Genomic DNA, 19,257 nt, shown 5'->3' on the forward strand with positions numbered 1-19,257 from the left:
GGCATCCCACTCAGAAGATGCAGAGACCCTCACTTAAGCAAACATTTTAACAGACACTAAGATAAGCTACCTGGGGCATCTTGACCTTGGTTCCCAGAATAGAGCTGGATAATTTTCCATGGGATTCCCCATAAAGGAGATCAAATTCCTCAGTGAGAATAAAGAGGATAAAGGTGGAGGAACCTCTGCGCCATCTTGTCCTGTCACAAGTGCTCCAGATGGACAGGACTCCACGGTGACAGAGCAGGAACCTGAGAGCTTATGTCTTGAACCGCAATCAGGAGGCAAAGAGGTCAAGAGGGGAATGGTACACAGTGTGGGATCTTCACGGCCTACACCGGTGACGGTGACACACATCATCAAGGCTTCACAGCCCAAAACAACCCACACCACAGCCAAGTGGGGACCAAGTGTCCGAACATAAGGGACTACAGGGAGCATTCTCATTCAAAACACCATACTTGGCTACAAGAGGAGTTCCAAGTCAGCCCGGGATACAAGAAATCCTTTTTTAGAAGATAGATAGATAGAACACAAACAGAAGATAGATAGATAGATAGATAGATAGATAGATAGATAGATAGATAGATAGATAGATGACAGATAGAACACAAACAGCAAATAGATAGATAGATAGATAGATAGATAGATAGATAGATACATGCATACATGATAGATAGAACAGTAAACACTTAAACCATATGAAGCCAACATCCAGAAAATATAGATTGTCATATGTTTGTCTGTGTGTTTATGTGTGTGAGAGAGAGAGAGAGTCAGAGAGACAGAGACAGACTCTAATACAGATATCAAGGAATTTATGAAAGAAGTCTTGACAATGGATAAAATGATAAGGATGCTTCACAGACACTCAAAGACAGTTTATTGTCCACAGAGACGGCCACTGGAAGTTATGATCTACCAATGAGACTTCTGGGAACAAATCCAGGGGACAGCAGTTCATGTGTCAAAGTCATCTTCTCTCCCATAGTCACGGCACACTGGTCACAAGGGCCAACATACAGGGCAGACCCTAGGTGCCCAACCAGGTGAATGAATGAAAACAAAGTCCATTCAGTCCTTGCTCCATTTCCTACCAAATGGTGTGAAAACCCAAGAAAATGCCATTTACACCAAAGGGGGCATAATGGAACACGCCTTCCCGTTGTTCAAACCAGCTGAAGCAATAATCGGGCGGGGCTCATCCTCTGCTGCCTGAACGCGAAGCTTGGACCCCCAGCTCCACAGCCACACCTCAGAGTCAGACCTGAGAGCATTGGGTCAATGCTCCAGGCCCTTGCAGGACTCATCCTGGGGGCTTTGCCTGTGGCTTCTACAGTCCAACAAGAGTCACACTGACAGCCTAGAGGCAGTGATCTGCACTATGAAGGCAAAATGTGACCTGGATGAGGGAGGAATGGGGATTCTTCCCCTGGGGGACAGTCAGTACCAATGGAGCCTGGGGTGAGCATCTCCCCTGGGGGACTCAGAGACTGCTTCAAAGGAGACAAAATCGACTTCTTCCCATTCTTCCCCCTCTCCCAACTCCTCTCTTTCCTCCTGCTCCTCCCCTCTCCCTCTTCTCCATCACAAGCCTGTGCAATGGAGCAGAGAGACATCCAAACACTTCCAGACTTAATCCTGAAGTATGGGAGAAGAGTCCCAGAGAAGGAGGCTTTGTGGAAGGAGAAAATGTGGGACAAGTCACTCATGTTATAGAAGGAAATGTCACCTTCACTGTAGTCCACAAACACCCCCACACACTGGGGAGTTTTCCTAAAGGATAATAAAGTTCTCCCAGTGTCAATATAGGCCCAATAGCCACTACTAGAGCGTCCCACAGTCCAGAACCCCTTCTCTGGACTCTCAAAGTACAAGCCTTTCCTCTCCACATCTCCCCGACAAACCCCAAGAATCCACTTGCTGCAGTCTCCATTCTTTATCTTCACCTTCCAGTAACATCTTCCTGAGGAGATGCCTTCCATGCCTAACACACTGAAGTGGTCATCCAGGCACATAGTGTTGTCCGTCAGGGTCACCTGCATTCTGTCCTGAGAGATGGCAAGGATTGGGTGGGCAGAGTCTGGATCCAGAGTGACAGGCCCTGCAGGGAGAGTCCCCAGTCACGGGATGTCCTCTTCAGCCCCAAACAAGGCCACAGCTGCCCACCTCCACATCAGGGCCTCCCAGCTTCTTCTAGGGGGACAAGGCCCTCACAGAACAGCCTGTGCCTCAAGCCCATGGCTTGCATGCAGGGGAAGGGGAAAACGACTTACTAGGGGGTTACAAGGTCACAGGGTTCTTGAGAACCAGACCCAGCTTAGTGGCTGTCCCCTCTGCCTCCCTCCCACACTGCCACCACTGAACCTGCCACCTCCTGGATCACCACAGAGGACAGAAGGAGACACCAGAGCTATGGGGAGAGCAGGAGGAGTGTTCCTAAGGAACACAGAGTCACTCACAGGCCTGGAAGTGCTCCTTGCGCCAATCTGCAAGAGAAACACAGGTCATGTGAGCAGTCTCAGACACCACACCCATCTGACCAGTGCTGTCTTGTGAAACACAGGCCTGGGAGTTGAGGGGACAATATACCAATCATAGACACACACACACACACACACACACACACACACAATCTCACTTACAGAGACTCACATACACACACATAAACACACACAATCACAAACACATCTGCTGTAGCTTTCCATAAAGCCTTGACCAATGGCATTGAACATCCATTCCTAATGAAGGCAGAAGAGCGATGTAGTCTCATCCTCTCGCTAAGGCTTGTCAGGTCCCAGACACACAACAATCCTGGAAGGGAGACATCCTTTAATATGAAATTTTCCAAGACAGAGAGAGAGGGATGGGATGAAGCAGGGGCCTGAGTTTGAGACCAGCCTAAGCTACATGGTGAGTTAGAGACCAGCCTCAGCTACATAGTAAGAGCCTGCCTCAGAAAAACAACAGCATGGATGGAGGGCACGCTACACCTCAGTGCCTGCAAGGACCAGGCTTGTTCTTACAGAAACACAAGCAAACCAAGAAAATGTCTCAGGGGTTTAGAGCACTTGATCTTGCAGAGGACTCGGGTCAGTTCTAAGAACTCACATATGGATGCTCATGGTCATCTGTAACTCCTGTCCCAGGAGATCTGACACACTCCTTAGGACGCCAACAAAACCAGGCATGCACATGGCACACAGACATATATTCAGGTAAAACATTCATACACTAATGAATAAATAAGGAAATCTGCTTGTGAGCAATGCTAAGTTGCACATCGGTGGCTTTGATACAAACATTACAGAAAGTCATGCTTAATTTCAAGTGGATCACACAAGCCTTGGCAAGACCATAAACACCCAGGAGACAGTGGACACATGGTCTCAACACCTGATCCCTGAGCAGCCAGGTGCTCTGCAGACAGAATCCAGCAGAGACCACAGACCAGAGCACAGAGAGACAGAGAGAGAGAGAGAGAGAGAGAGAGAGAGAGAGAGAGAGAGAGAGAGAGAGAGAGAGAGAGAGAGAGAGAACACCAATAGAACAGAGGACTAGGAAGAAAGGGAACTCAAAATTGAGACAAAAGCATAGGAATGCCAACTTTAAGGAGGACACAGAAACAAAGACTGTCTTAGGGAGAGCAGAGTCCTAGGCTGCCTGAGTTGACTTCTGGAATTTTTCTGAGAACAGCAATTCTGATCCACAGGGTCATCATGTCCATCCATCAGACGCCACTAGAAGCTGAACTCCTCCCATTAACCCTACACCTACAAGAAGTCCACAGAACCAGGGCATGGCAGACTGTGTCGTGCTGATGCTGAAAATGACTTACTCTAGAGGACAAACCAGAGTGCATTCTGGGAGTCTGAGAAGACATCCCTGTGATGTCCTGATGGAGGCTCATCAGTAACAAGGACAGAAGGAAACTGGTGTCATCCTGCTGGAGAGAGGGTGAAGACACACACACACAGAGAGAGACAGAGACAGAGACAGAGACACAAAGAGAGATTGACAGAGGGAGAGAGACAGAGACAGACAGAGACAGAGAGAGATTGAGAGAGAGGGAGAGAGACTGGGAGAGAGGGAGACAGAGACAAACAGACAGTCAGACAGACAGAGACAGAGAGAGCGACAGAGAAAGAGCATCTTGGGGAGGGAAGCCCCCTGTGGCTCTTCTCTCTACGTGGGCCCAGTCTTCTGCAGGTCTCCTTTGGGGAGGCACAGATTGTGACAGCTCAAGAAAACAACAGATACATTGTGCCAACCATCTGTTAGTGAGCTTGACACAGGTGGGGTCATCTGGGAGGAAGGAATCTGAACAGAGGAAATTCTTCCACAGGATTGGCCCTTGGGCAAGTCCTGGGGGAATTTCTGGGTCCATGGGTGAGTGATGATGGATACAGGAAAACCCAGCCCATGGTGGGAGGTGTCATTCCAAGGACAGCGGTCATAGGGTGAATGACAAGAGACACTCAGCAGGCCAGGGGGAGCAGTCTGGTACCCAGCACTCCCCCGAGGATGCCGCATCAGCTCCGGACTCCACAGTCCTGCCCTGTGTGACCCCACCCTTCCTTGCTGTGGGGAGGGACTGGAAGTGAGAGTCTCACAAACTATCCTCCTCCAGGTGCTTTAGGTCCTGGTGTTTCACCACAGCAGGGGAAAATGGGAGACACACGCTCTGCCCAGACGATAGCAATCCAACAGTCACGTACCTGCATACAGCTGGGCCTTCCTCCAGGCTGTAAAGGAACATATTCCCCTGAGACGTCATCAGAACAGCCCCGGTAGAGCAGTCCCTAACCCGCCCCTCCCTCCATTCTAAAGGTGAGGCTTGAGCTGAGAGGAGAGAGGACGCCGAGGAGCCGACTCCTGCAAGATGCAGAGGCAGCAGAGGACTGTGGGAGATTCCCTGGACCACTGAGGGGAAAGATGGTGTTGGAGGCGAGGTTCACCCACTGTCCCAGTGCTGTGTGGCTCTTTAGTTATCAAACACCTGCCTCCACTTCAAAAACCAAAATATCAAAAAAGAAGAGCAGAAGAAGAAGGTTCTATAATCTTCAGCTTCCCTCTCAAACTCTTAATAAAAACCTTGCCATGTGGGGGGAAAATCTTAGAGAATAAAACAAAATAGTCTACAATTGTCAGAAACGATGACAACATCAGCTCTTTTTTTTTTTTTTTTTTTTTTTTTTTGGTTTTCACGAGACAGGGTTGCTCTGTATTGTTTTGGAGGCTATCGGTCCAGCCCGGCCTCAAACTCACAGACATCCGCCTGCCTCTGCCTCCCAAGTGCTGGGATTAAAGGCGTGCGCCACCACCGCCCGGCAACATCAGCTCTTTTGGAAAGGTATGTTTGAATATGTGCTGGAAATGACAGTGGACAGGAAGTGAGTTCTTGGGTGAAGCACACAGTGTCCTCATGTAAAACATCTCTAGGATCAGGCACCTCCAGTCCAGGGGCACACAGCCTACCATTCCTCTCCAGCCCTTAGAAGGTCAGCATCCCGGCCTGGGCCCACCACTCTGATCCACACCTTCAGAGCTGAGGGAACAGACTCCCTGAGGGATGACTGCGGAATGGGTGGAGGCCATACTCCAGGACCTCGCTTACTTATGAGCATTCTTGTTGGTGAGCTTTTTGTCAGTGTGACACAAGCTGGAGTCACCTGAGATGCCGGAGACTCGGTTGAGAAAATGCCCTCAGCAGAACAGCGGTAAGCAAGGCTGCAGGACATTATCCTGGCTGGTGATTATCCCAGAAGCAGCCAGCAAAAAGTGCCACCCTAGGGCAGGTAGGCTTGGCATGTATCAGCAAGCAGGTTGGAAAAGCCATTGAGAGCAGGCAGGGAAGCAGACATTGTCTGTGGTCTCCACATCAGTTCCTGCTCCGGGCTCCCACTCTGGCTTTCCTCAGTGATGGGCTGTGAGGTGAACACGTACAAGACAAATAATCCCGTGCTGCCCAGGTTGCATTGGGTCCTGGTTTCTTATCACAGCACTGGAAACCTAACTGAGACTTTTTTTTGTTTTGTTTTGTTTTTTTGTTTGTTTGTTTTGTTTTTGTTTTTCGAGACAGGGTTTCTCTGTGGCTTTGGAGGCTGTCCTGGAACTCACTTTGTAGACCAGCCTGGCCTCGAACTCACAGAGATCCGCCTGCCTCTGCCTCCCGAGTGCTGGGAATAAAGCCATGTGCCACCAATGCCCGGCTTGAGACTTTTTAAATAAAATTTGAATACTGCTTTGTGGCTCCCAGTTGCAGGCAATAGTCGAGAGCGAATGGAACCAAAGGTCAGCCCTGCAGGAGACAGGAACTGGTAGGAATAGACCCAGGGCACAGGACACGTCAGCAGTCACATGTCTCTGGGCAGAGATCTGAAAGAACCCATAGGCCAGGCTTCCCCTCACAGAACCTTCAACCTCTGTCCCTAAAGGGGTTCCCATTCTGCCTAGGAACCATGGGACATTGGGGCAGTCACTCACCAGCCATGTAAGCTGCCTTCCTCCGATCTGCAAAATAACACACAGGAGTCAACTGAGCTGTTGGGACACTAAGGGGACACAGGGTTGGGAGGAAAAGCATGACTCACCGAGCTCCCGATCGAGTATGCCTGAAGACAGAGAGAAGAGAGGGGATGTACTCAATTTTCTTTCCTAGTAGTCTACACCACAGACCAGCTGACCCCCAGGCTCCAGCCATCCTCTCTGGGATTTCTTGGTCACCTACTCTGATCCCAGAACCCTGGCTCTTCCTGGAGACCCTGGCCCATCCTTTCTGCTATCATGACTTACAAATGGTCTTCAGGACATCTTCCTTTGTCTCCTTCTCAGACTGCAGACGCTCCCTCTCCTGCCGCAACTGCCGCCTTGAACACTGTTCTCTTATGAGAAGACAGCCTGACCCTAAGACTAGAAGTCCCGTCACGGTCATGGTGATAGCAAAAGCTGGCACCCAGGGAGAAGTCTGAGGGAAGAAGGGCTCTGTGGCCCAGGCAGACACACAGTGAGTGACAGCTGAGGACAGCCGGCCCAGCACTCTCCGGGAAGGACATCCACGTCCCAAGCTCTGTAGAAGGGAGGAACAGCCCTCACCTGGGATGACTATGGCCATGGCCTTCTCCTGACCCAAGGTGGGATTGGAGGCAGAGCAGGTCACATTCCCCAAAGAGCTGTTTCTCACCACCATCGAGGTCTCCACGGTGAACAGTCCCTCAGCACCTTCACTGTGGGTCTCAGGGGATGCTGGGAGCGTCTCCCCTCTGGAGTCTCTCCACTGCACCTGGGGCTTTGGGTACCACCCTGAAGCCCTGCACACCACACACACGCCACCATCTTCCGAACCTTTGATGTACACTTCAGGGACAGAGCCCATGACTGCAGGAGGACACACGTGAAGACCCTAACAGCCACTCTGGGCTCAGAGACCCCAGAAGCACCTATGTCTCTCATAAGAACCTTTCTTACTGAAGAGGTAAAGCTCTCCTGGCTTAGTCCTAGTTGAGTCCTTGTTGCCTGGCATTGGCTTTTAGAAAACTAAAGAAAGTTGAATCTCAGATTCCTGAAGTAGAAACCATGACTCCATCTCTCCATTATCCACCTGTGACCCCCAAGGAGAGCAGGATCACACCAAGCTCCTCCCTATGGATGGCAATGCCCTGAACATCCTTCCTTAGTCAATCATTTGTCTTGAGCACTGATCACCATTTAACAATGACTTCTCACTTGGGGTTTCAGATTTTTCTGCCTGCACTTCTAAAATATGAATTCAAGAGCTAGTATTTTATATGACACTGACAGTATCCATGGTCCCCAGAGCAAGGACTGGCACATTTTAGGTGTCCCATGTATAGAATTTGGATTGAAATAATGGACATAGGAATGTGCCTCCTCTCTCTCATTTAAAAAAGGAAAACTAAGGGAGGCAGAGGCAAGCAGATCTCTGTGAGTCGAGGCTGGGCTGGACCGACAGCCTCCACAACAATACAGAGAAACCCTGTCTCGTAAAACCAAAAAAGAATTAAAAAAGGAAAACCAAAAATGAATAGAAATAAAAACGAGGGACCAGAAACATGTAGTGTAGAGTATGCCTGTGAGCCCAGCATTTAGGAAAAAGCACGAAGATTAGACATTCAGGCTCATCCTCTCCCACACAGCAGGCTCAAGGACAGTCTTGACTACGTGACATCCTCTCTCAAAAAATGAAGTAAATTAAGGAGCTGAGTGACATCATCCCTTACTTTCCTCCCAACACAGGTCACCCAACATCTTTAGAACAGGGATCAGTTAACCAACCTGCCACCTTCAGCTCCAAGATGGCCTCTGCATAGAAGACCCCCTGTTTGAAGAGGCAGATGTATGCTCCACTGTCCGGTGTCCAGACCTTGTGGATGCGCACGGCAGCCCTGCCTTCGACGAACTGGTCCTTCACCAGGGAGGTCCGCCCTGAAAACTCAGCCAGCTGCTCTCCCTCCTGCTCTTGTTGGTTCCGATAGACAAAGACCGCTTCTGAGAATCTGGTGCGGTACCACCTGAGTTCCTCCATGCTCTCCAGGCTCACGGCTGGAGACACGGAGCACGGAAGTACGGCTTCCCCACCGAGTTCTGCCACAACCGGGTGCGAGGGGCCAAACACCGCGAACTCCTCTGTGGACACAGATGCAGCAGTGAGAGGACTGAGGAGGAACGGGGAAAGCAGAGGACGCACGCGCACTGTTGACGGGGAGCATCCGGGGAGCGGGAGGCAAAGGCTGGATGAGGCTGCTCCCGGCATTGTGGGTTCGGCACCCATGACCAAAGTACAAAGATCTGCGGACTATGGCAGTGTAGCCCATAAATCATAGCAGAAACTCTCTCTTCTGAACGTGCCCATGGCCCCAGAGCCTTCCCTTAAAAAAAAAAAATCAGTGTGCATTCTTTCTCGAGCGTGCCTGGTCACCAGGGTGCCATTCGGGTTCTGGATCTCAGCCCAGAGCGCCAGCTTTAGTAGGTCTGGTGTGGCCCAATGCCATGCCTTTGTAAGGTCCCTGCAGATGCTCACACACCAATGGTTTTGAGAACACACCCTGAGTAGCATAGGTCTAACTGGCTTAGGTTAGACCACACCCAAGAAACTCCTAACATCCAACCCTGAACGCAGTGTATCAGCCCACTTCTTCCTCCACTGGATTACACGTGAGCTTCAAGATATAGAGCAAGGGGCTGGAGAGACGGCTGAGCAGTTACGAACACTGACTCCACTTCCAGAGGAGCGGGGTTCCCTTCCCAATACCAGGTGACCCACAAGTGACTGCAACACTCTTCTGGACTCTGGGCATCAGGCACGCAGGGGGTACACACGCACACACCCTGGAGAACACAGCCACAGACATAAAAAAAAACACGGAGCCAAGGGCTGCTTCTGTGGGAAAAAAACCACCCAGCATTACCAGGCACGGCAATCACTTTCTGATAAAGAAGAGAGAGAGCCTGCCTCCCTCTGGCTGCCCTTGGACCTCTAGTCCAGGAGGTTTGTGACATTGGCACTGAGGGTGCCCAAAGGGCAACTAACCACTGTGTGCTGCTCCATTTGCTTCTGACCACTCCTGTCAATCACAAGACCAGGACCCCTGCCTGCTGGCTCACAGCCCCACCTCTGTGACCACTATACACAGAGCACAGTCACACCCTGCTCTACTCAGAGCTCAGCCCTCACTCTGCAGTTCCCACCAGGGATCACCAGGTCCCACAGGACTGCTCCACCTCGGGACCTCCCACCTCACCCCTGCAGGACCTCCCACCCTCACCCCTGCAGGACCTCCCACCCTCACCCCTGCAGGACCTCCCAGCTCACCACTGCAGGACCTCCCAGCTCACCACTGCAGGACCTCCTTGCAGGACCTCCCACCCTCACCCTTGCAGGACCTCCCACCCTCCCCCCTGCAGGACCTCCCACCCTCACCCTTGCAGGACCTCCCACCCTCCCCCCTGCAGGACCTCCCACAATCGGCCCCTGCTTCTCTCTCCCTGGCTCCCTCTGCTTCAGCCAACCCTGGCCCCTGCAGCTCCCCACACCCGGGCACACTGCCAGCTCTAAGGCTTTGATGATGACTTTGCTCCCCAGGTCAGGTGTGGCCATGGAGCTCAGGCTGGCCAAGGACTCACAGTCTCGGGAATGCTCACGCAGACACGCTCAGCCTAGACTTGTATTGCTAAGGGAATACAGTGAAAACCCTGGATCCCAGGGATAATTGAGTCCCGTGCACATGAGAGCAGACTAACACACGGCCGATCCCAGTCCCTGGAGGGAGACAGGGGAAGAGAGACCAGGACACACTCACTTGTGGACACCGGGGCGAACAGCTCTTCAAGGACAAGCAGGCAGGTAAACTGGAAGAGCAGAGCATGTTGGCAGCAAATTCCCATGTCCTCAGAGCTGGGAAGATAAGGGGTGAGTCAACCCAAGACCCTAGGGCAGCAGGAAGCAGACAAATTCCACCCAGAAACTGGACATCTGAGCAGGAAGAGGATTGTCAGGGCTGGTGTCAGCCCCACTGACAAACACGTCCATAGTAACAGGGTGAGCATCCCCTGTGACCCAGCACTCACAAACATCCATGCCTGGGTTCCTCCCAGCCCTGCAGAACAACACAGGGAGCTGGGGACCTCCAAGTCACCTGAGAGGAAGCCATTCACGCTTTCCCACCCCATCCCAGCCACAGTGAGGCCAAGCTCTGCCCAGACAACAAGGCCCTGCCTTTCTCAGCTCCTAGAGGAGAGCCCAGAGTAGTCACCATCACTCCAACCCCCCACCGTCCACATACAGCCTGTGACCTCCAAGACATAGAGCCCCAGCCCCTCCCTCAGGAAATTCATGGCACAGGCCTGTGTTTCTACCATTCCATAATTGTGGCCAGACCGCATCTGGGCAGCCTCAGACACAGACATGTCTCCCAGGAGGCTGTGGTGTCCGTCACAAATGCCTTGAACTGGTTTTTGTTTTAGGAGTTTGTCCACACCACACTCCCAGGTCAATCCTTGCTGTGGTTCCAGGATGTCACCCTACACTCGGCAGGTGCCACACACACATGTCCAACAGACACATTTATCTCCATAGTCTCAGTCAGGATAAAGACCCTGCATGGTGTAGACAGGCTTGAAAACAACATAAATAAACTCCAGTCTGCCCCAACCAACTTCTGTTTGGAAGGCTAGGTAAGGGGGCAACCTAACAACCTGACAAGGAAAACTCAGTGAACTCAGAGCTGTCTCAGGGCTCAACCACCAGAGACGTGACCCGCTGGGACTCACTGCACTTAATCTCAGCTCTGGTTCCTTCGAACAACTCACAGGTGTCTTCAAATCCAACTCACCTGCTTCTCTTTGCTCCAAAATTTGAAAGGCTGTGTGACTTCATGGGGGACAGCTCGAGGCCTTAAGGGACACGGCAGACCCCAAATCTTCCTCTCAGAGTCCAGCCATGATCCAAGGTGTTCATGCTCACAGCTCTAAGCTCTGCTCCCCCCAATACCAGGCTCCGGTTCCCACATCTCCAACAGGTCCGTGGTTTCTAGGCAGCAACAAGAAGCAGAGCCCGGCACAAGCTGTCATGGCCTCTGCAGAGACTTCGACACGGCCTTATCCAGCAGAGCCCTCCCAGCCTCCAGAGCAAGCGGAGCTTCAGCCATCAAAACTGAAAGCTAAAGTAATGGAAACGGGTGTGTGTCACTCTGCAGGTTTTTTATCTGTCACAAAGAGGTGAAAGTCCACCTCACGACACCACAGGCTCACCCCTGCCACAGAGAACCAATCCTGCCTGTTGGGGAGACTACTGAGACCTACACATGTTAAAGAGATGTCAGAGGGTGACAGAAAGAAGAAAACAAACCCTCACTGAGTCTCTATTAAGCATCAGTGGCTGGGAGGGACTTTTCAGAGTGATGTCAACTCCTGTCACTCGGGACTCAGCCCGTGTGTGCTCGCCCTTGTCACCATGCCTGTGGACATCAGCCAGCGGTCGGGGCCGCCGAGCCTGCAGGAGGTGGACGAGTTGGGCAAAGTGCTGACGCCCACCCAGGTTAAGAACAGGCCCAGCAGCATTTCATGGGATGGCCTTGACCCAGGGAAACTCTACACCCTGGTCATCACAGACCCCGACGCTCCCAGCAGGAAGGACCCCAAATCCGGGGAGTGGTCAACAAGAAGGGCAATGACATCGGCAGTGGCAAAGTTCTCTCAGATTACGTGGGCTCTGGGCCTCCCAGTGGCACAGGCCTCCACCGCTATGTCTGGCTGCTGTATGAGCAGGACAAGCCACTAAACTGTGACAAACCCATCCTCAGCAACAAGTTCAAGGTGGCGGCCTTCCACAAGGAGTATCACCTGGGAGCCACCGTGGCGGGCACCTGTTACCAGGCAGAGTGGGACGACTACATGCCCAAGCTGTATGAGCAGCTCTCCGGATAGTAGGGGAGCCGTGGAGCCTGGTGGTCCTGGGGACTCGCCCACAGTATTGTCAAGTTGTGCAAAACATGCTGTTTCTTCTCCTTTCCTTCCTACCCCCTCACAGGGAGTTCTGAGCTAGGATACAAGTTTAGGGTGATTTCCCGCTGCCCATCCTTATGATTCTAATAGTTGCATCCCAGTTTCTGCTTGCTCAAATTTAGGCTCATCTGGGGGAGTTTGGTGTTCTGATAGAGTCCTCATATTGTTAACTTAAGAAGCGCAGCTCTGAAAAGTAAGGTACCCTGCCAAAAGCAGGCCCAATGGGGCGAGGGCTAGTGTTGTCTGTGCGTGGTTTGACAAGGACTGTGTCCAGAACCAGGCACGGTTGTTTTTAGAGTCCCCCACCCCTCCACTGAGACAACCCAAGGCTTCTATTTCAGTCAAGTGCTGACAGTCCAGCATGGTCGGGCGGCTGCACAGGTGTCGATGTCCTGTAGCCTCAAAGAACAGGGCTTCTGTGCTGAGGCGTGGCCATGGAGAGGGGAGCTAAGACTTGCTTCTCAGTAGCATGAGCAAAAGTCACTGGAGTTGCTGGCTGTGCTAATCTTGTCTGTTTATCATCAAATAAAACTAAAAGGCATTGGATTCAGAAAAAAAAAAAAAGAAGAAGATACCGTGAGTATAAGCCAGGGTGAGTCTGGCAGAGCATGAAATAAAGACATATCAATGTTTATCGGGAACATTCGTGAAGAAGATAAGGTGGTGAGCTGCTGAAGGATTCTGTATGGGGTGCTGGAAGCTGTCCTCAGACCTCTGACCCCCACAGGAGACTAGACAGACCCCTCCTCTTCCCTATAAGTGATCACAGCTGCACACAGAAGCCACACCCTGAGAGCAGTCTCCCAATACTATTGGCAGAATGAATTACCACAACACATGAGCCCTGTTCTAGCTCCAGTAACTGCTAAGATGAGGGGAGGGTAGATCTTCCAGAAACCTACCATTCCTGTTCACTCCCACCTCATACCCAGCTCTGCACAGCCCCCTCTCCAAGCATCACAGGCTCAGCAGGAGCCTGCAGGAGACCTTGGACCCCAGGTGCCTTGATATTAGAAACCTGATTTCCTGATGGACCTCCAGCCTATGCCTTCCATGGCATGGGGGAGGGAAAGAACAGGAGCAGATCAGACAGCCTGAGAGGACACTGGGGGAACTGACTGGGATGTCCAGTGTGTCCTCCCCCAGGGCTTCTAGGTCACAGCCGGCTACACTGACCAAAGCACTAGTACAGAAGCCACGGGTGACTCTGCTTGTGACACGTGATCCTGAGGCAGGGAGAGAGGCAGGCCTGCCCTCCCAGCACCCACAAGGGAGAGGAAGGATGATCAGGAACTCAAGGCCATCTTCAGCTAAATGGAGAGTTCAAAGTCAGCCTGAGCTTTGACAACACCGTCTCAAAGTGCGGGGGCTGAGTGAGGTGACACACACCTTTGATACCAGCACAGCAAAACACATGGATTTCTGTTTGGGTCCAGGCGAGTCTGAATATTGCCTTCCAGGCCTGCTCTGTAGAAAAGAAACAAAGTGACAATGAAAGAAACAAGTAACAAAGAAAGAAAGAGAAAGAAAGACACAAAGAAAACGACAACAAAGGAAGGGGATGACAAGAGGATTAAGTAGATTTTAAGAGCATTGTCCACCAAGCCCCACACCCTGTGTATGATCACCCACTCCTCATAAAGCTGGAAGGAGACATCTGACTCCACATCCTATGACTTCCATGTGTGAACCATGACAGGAGCACGCCAGTTCCCATTGGCCTGTACTCACACCCATGCACACAAACACCTATGTTAGATAAAGAGTGGTTTTGAATGTTTATTTTCATCTCTGTGTGTGCATGTTTTCCTGTGTTCATGTATGTGTGCCTCCCGTGTGCCTGGTTGCCACAGAGTGAGAACCTTGAAATGTGAGCAGCTCTGTGGTTGATAGGACTGAACCTTGGTCCTCTGTAAGAGCAGCAAGCACTGATAACCATTGAGCCACATCTCCAGCCCCACAAATAGTGTTTTGAGTTGGGACAAACAAGACTTCTCTCAAGTGGACTTTCCTTAACTTCTTTTGATCGTGATCGCGTGAACAGAGAGGAGACGATGGAAACAGCAGTTGAGGAAGCCATCAAGAACAGCATTGGTAAGTTGGCAGGGACACCAGCAGCAGCAGAGGTGAAAAGCGGGCAACCAAGGAGAGTGGCCTCAGCAGAGATCACAGGGAGAAGGGACAGCTAGGGAAGAGCGAGTGTGAGAGGAGCCAGGAAGCTGGGCTGAAGAAAGACACAGGGGCTTGGAGAGTCAATAATCAAAAACCCAGTCACCAGATGAGATGTAGGAGTCACCAATATTCAACAGTCAAGGCTCCAAGAGCTAGAGAGACCGCCCAGGGGTTGAGAAGCCCACTGCTCTTGCAGAGGACCCGCAGCTCTGTAACTGAACATAACTCCAGTGAGGGCATCAGGAGCCCTCTTTTTACCTCCACATGTACCTGCACTCCTACACACACACACACACACACACACACACACACACACACAGGCACAAACATATATACATAATTAAAAATAAAAGAAAATATATCTTTATGTCTTTCTTAAGGATTCAAGGGTCCTGATACTCTATGCCTGATAACTGCAACAGCTGACATGTGTGACAGTGTGACAATAACAAAAGTTGGAGCTGAGGATCCAAAAACCCACAGCCCACCTCAGGGCTTCAAGGCCAGCATATTACCTGTGGCTGCTGTCAATCAATCACTCTGCTGGAAGCTGAGTGCCTCACACCATCAAGTGCTCCAACTGCTGCCAGCTGAGGCCCAGAGCAAAGGCCAGGTGGGCCACAGCTATAATACAGGCCAGGTGTGGTATAGCCACAGTTCCAGGACTCAGGTGTAGACACAGAAGTATGAAGAGGTGAACCCAGGTCATCCTCAGCTGCAATGAGTTTAAGGCCCTGTGCAGCCCAGGAAGGGATTTTCCAAGTCCTGGCATGCTGAACAGCCTGGGCCTCTCCTACCAGAGAGCCTCCCAGAAGGAGTGACCACAGACAGATGCCAGGCACATGCCCTCCTCCGTTATCATGTGACGTGTGTGTGTGTGTGTGTGTGTGTGTGTGTGTGATATTTGGAGGCTTAGCAATGGATAGAAACCTACCTAGGACCACTGGATTACAGAGGCAAATCCTGGCAGGAGTTAGGTCTGTCCCCTAAAGCCAGGTGAACACAATAGGGGACCATGAGTCTGGGACACTGCTGGGGGAGAGCTCTACTGATCTGGGGAGAAGGGGGAGCGTTGCATTAGAACTTCCACTAAAGAGTCTCTGTTCCTTCTGTGTTTCTGTAATTTTTTTGTATAATCTCTGTACTGCCGTACATATTTGTGAGCTGTGAGTTCTGAACATCTTATTGGTAAAGAACATTTTAAAAGGGCGTGGAAGAACAGTACATCTCAGAGTGGGACCAGAGCCTCTCAGGAACCTTCTGTGGACTACCCCAAGGGTTATGAAACACTAGGAAGATGCAGGAAAGATGGCTTAGCTCTCAACTCCTTCAAAGGATCCAGGTTCAGTCTCAGCACACTGATAGAGAGTTTTCAACCACCTGTAACCCCAGCTCCAGGGGCTCCATGCTGTCTCCAGGCTTCGGCTGGAAACTTCACACACTAGGCACATGCTTGCAAAAATATAAACACATACACATAAGGGGAATGAAAATAAAGCTGTATCTAGGGTTGCTTTTATTATGTAGATATGCATAGGAATTACCACTCAGGATGTCTTAAGTCAATTTCGTGGGCCTCTGCCACCCCCTGGTGGCCAGAATGTGACAGAGTGGCCTGGAATGACAGTGGGTGTGACCAGGTCACCTCTGTCCCTCTCCTGTCGTCCATGTCCTCTTCTGCACAGACAGCCTCATTCTGACCGAACACACCCCCTCTGCTCACCCTTCCCCTAACCACAACTTCCCCAAAACTCTTCCCTCTCCCCAGCCCTCACCTCCTCCCTCACCCTCTTCTCCCCATCCACTCCTCCCCACCCCTCCCCACCCCTCCCCACCCCTCCCCACCCCTCCCCACCCCTCCATCTTGCCCTCTATGGTTCCCCCACTCTGCAGTCCCCTCCCTCTCACAGCCACCCAAAAGGACCACTGGGGAGGAAGGCTGGACCCTGTGCTCAGCCTACACATCTATACGAGGAGGCACTGGGGTCCAGACGTTCATGCCTGACTCCCCATAACCAAGAAACCAACTTTACCACCATACCCGTTATTACGTTAAAAGGGCCAGTAGAACTACTAAATAAAATGACTGTGTAATTATTAATTATGTCACTACTAAATAAAATAACTACTTTGTGGAGACAAGTAAAATTTATCTATACCACAACAAATACACATTCTTGTCCACTTATATCCCAGACAACAACTCAGTCCTGTTGGTACCAAGGCAGCCATGCAAATGAGTGAACACCACTGTGTCCCCATAAAACTTTATTTGTGGATACCGAAATTTGAATTTCATCTTTCCACATACCACTAAGTACTAATGGACATTTTTTCATTAAATACAATCATGAGTTCACAGGCCACTCAAAAACAGTTCAATTCAATTTTTCTCATACTTAATTTTTCAAAGCCTTCATTTGAAAAAAGAATTAATAAGAAGATGGTAATGTGATGAAAGAGACGCCCTTTATTGTATTTCATCTATTTATGTTTTATGTATGAGTGCACTGCAAGTAGACCTGTAAAAGGGAAGTTCTTTACTGGATGAATTCTGTCTACTTTCGCCTGTTGTTTTTGTTTCATCTTATTTTAAACTACAGAACACTGGACCCAGGGACTCATATGTATGGGTCAAGTACTCTATCCCAGAGCTAAATTTTCAGGACTTAATTTCTTGACTCTATAACACATTCCACAAAGAAGATCATACGCACTATGTGTCAGTTAGGGCTTCTATGCCACAATAAAACACCATGACTATGAGCAACTTGGGGAGGAAAGGGTTTATTTCAATCACACTCCACATCACTGTCCATCTCAGAGGACATCAGGACAGGAAATCACAGTGCAGGAACCTGGAGGCAGGAGCTGATGCAGAGCCCATGGAGACAGCTGCTTCCTGGATTCTCCTGTGGCTTGCTCAGTTTCCCTTCTTTAAGCATCCAGGAACAGCACCCAAGGATGGCAACATCCACAATGGTCTGGGTCCTCCAACATCAACCAATAATTGAGAAAACTCCACTCAGGCTTGACTGGAGGCCAACCTAACAAGAAACTTTTTGTTTGTTTGTTTTTTGTTGTTGTTGTTTTGTTTTGTTTTTTCGAGACAGGGTGTCTCTGTATGGTTTTGGAGGCTGTCCTGGAACTCGCTCTGTAGACTAGGCTGGCCTCAAACTCACAGAGATCCGCCTGCCTCTGCCTCCCGAGTGCTGGATTAAAGGCGTGGGCCACCAACGCCTGGCCAGGAAACTTTTCTTACTTGAGGGTCTGTCCTTCTTTCAAAATCACTCTACCTTGGGGCTGGAGAGATGGCTCAGAGGTTAAGAGCACTGACTGCTCTTCCAAAGGTCCTGAGTTCAATTCCCAGCAACCACATGGTGGCTCACAACCATCTATAATGAGATCTGGTGCCCTCTTCTGGCCTGGAGGCATATATGCCGACATAATAAATAAGTAAATCTTAAAAAAAATCACTCTACCTTGGGTCAAGTTGATATTAAAAACTAACCAACACACACTCATTAAATTTGTGAAGAAAACATACCCCACCATTCTAGCACAAACTTCCATATCTGTTGATTCTTTATTGCTGTGCTCTAATGCCATGACCAGGCAACATATACAAGGAAGACTGCTTGGGCTTACTGTGTGATGGAGCACCCCAGAGGTGACCAATGAGACAGGTCACACCCAGCTGAAAGTCTTCATCCCAGCTGGCTGGGGCCACACCCAGGGACTCGGGGATGAAGATGGGACTACACTCGGGTACTCAGGTCCCCGGATGGCAGTACACTGGGGCATTAAGGGGACCAATGAGACTACACTCAGGTACTCAGGACCCAGAAGGAACTATGCTCTAGTACCCAGGGACCTGGGTGGGACTACACTCAGGTACTTAGGGGCCTAGATGAAGCCCTAAGTGTCCATGGTTTGGTGGTTTTGATGCAAAAACCACGACCTGGCATCCCACTCACCAGCTGCGGAGACTTTCACACAAGTAAACACTTTAACAGACGCTGAGATAAGCTACCTGAGACGCCTTGACCTTGGTTCCTAGAATAGAGCTGGGTAGTTTTCTGTGGGATTCTCACGTCAAGGAGGCCAAATTCCACTTAGACTTGAAACGTCCTCAGCGAGAATAAAGAGGATAAAAGTGAAGGAACCTCTGTGCCATCTTGTCCTGTCACAAGTGCTCCAGAGGGACAGGACTCCACGGTGACAGAGCAGGAACCTGAGAGCTTATGTCTTGAACCACAAGCAGGAGGCAGAGAGGGCAAGCTGTGAATGGTGCATGGTGTGGGATCTTCACAGCCCACCCCGGTGACGGTGACACACATCATCAAGGCTTCACAGCCCAAAACAACCAGCACCACAGCCAAGTGGGGACCAAGTGTCCAAACATACGGGACTACAGGGAGCATTCTCACTCAAAACACCACACTTGGCTACAAAAACAGTTTGAAGCCTGATGGGGGATGTCCTCTGTATATGTTTCTCTTATTGGCTGATAAATAAGACACTGTTTGGCCAAGAGCCAGTATAGACAGGAAGATGGGCGGG

General features: G+C 50.6%; 1 protein-coding gene and 1 pseudogene across 1 annotated transcript; one reads left to right on the forward strand and one right to left on the reverse strand.

Moving 5' to 3' along the window:
• Window positions 1-866: 866 nt before the first annotated feature.
• LOC101843187 (butyrophilin subfamily 1 member A1) lies at window positions 867-11,697 on the reverse strand. Its single transcript, XM_040732325.1, is given in 11 exon segments — window positions 867-1,572; window positions 1,575-2,104; window positions 2,463-2,489; window positions 4,719-4,745; window positions 6,487-6,513; window positions 6,594-6,614; window positions 6,796-6,984; window positions 7,096-7,377; window positions 8,296-8,646; window positions 10,320-10,414; window positions 11,352-11,697. Coding segments are annotated over 11 exon segments (1,722 nt in total). The 5' UTR covers window positions 11,396-11,697; the 3' UTR covers window positions 867-1,443.
• A 274-nt stretch (window positions 11,698-11,971) lies between these two features.
• LOC101833815 lies at window positions 11,972-12,842 on the forward strand (annotated as a pseudogene).
• The last annotated feature ends 6,415 nt before the right edge of the window (window positions 12,843-19,257 follow it).

Source organism: Mesocricetus auratus, unplaced genomic scaffold (assembly GCF_017639785.1).
Source record: "Mesocricetus auratus isolate SY011 unplaced genomic scaffold, BCM_Maur_2.0 Super-Scaffold_100027, whole genome shotgun sequence".
In the NCBI taxonomy this organism is placed as follows: Eukaryota; Metazoa; Chordata; class Mammalia; order Rodentia; family Cricetidae; genus Mesocricetus; species Mesocricetus auratus.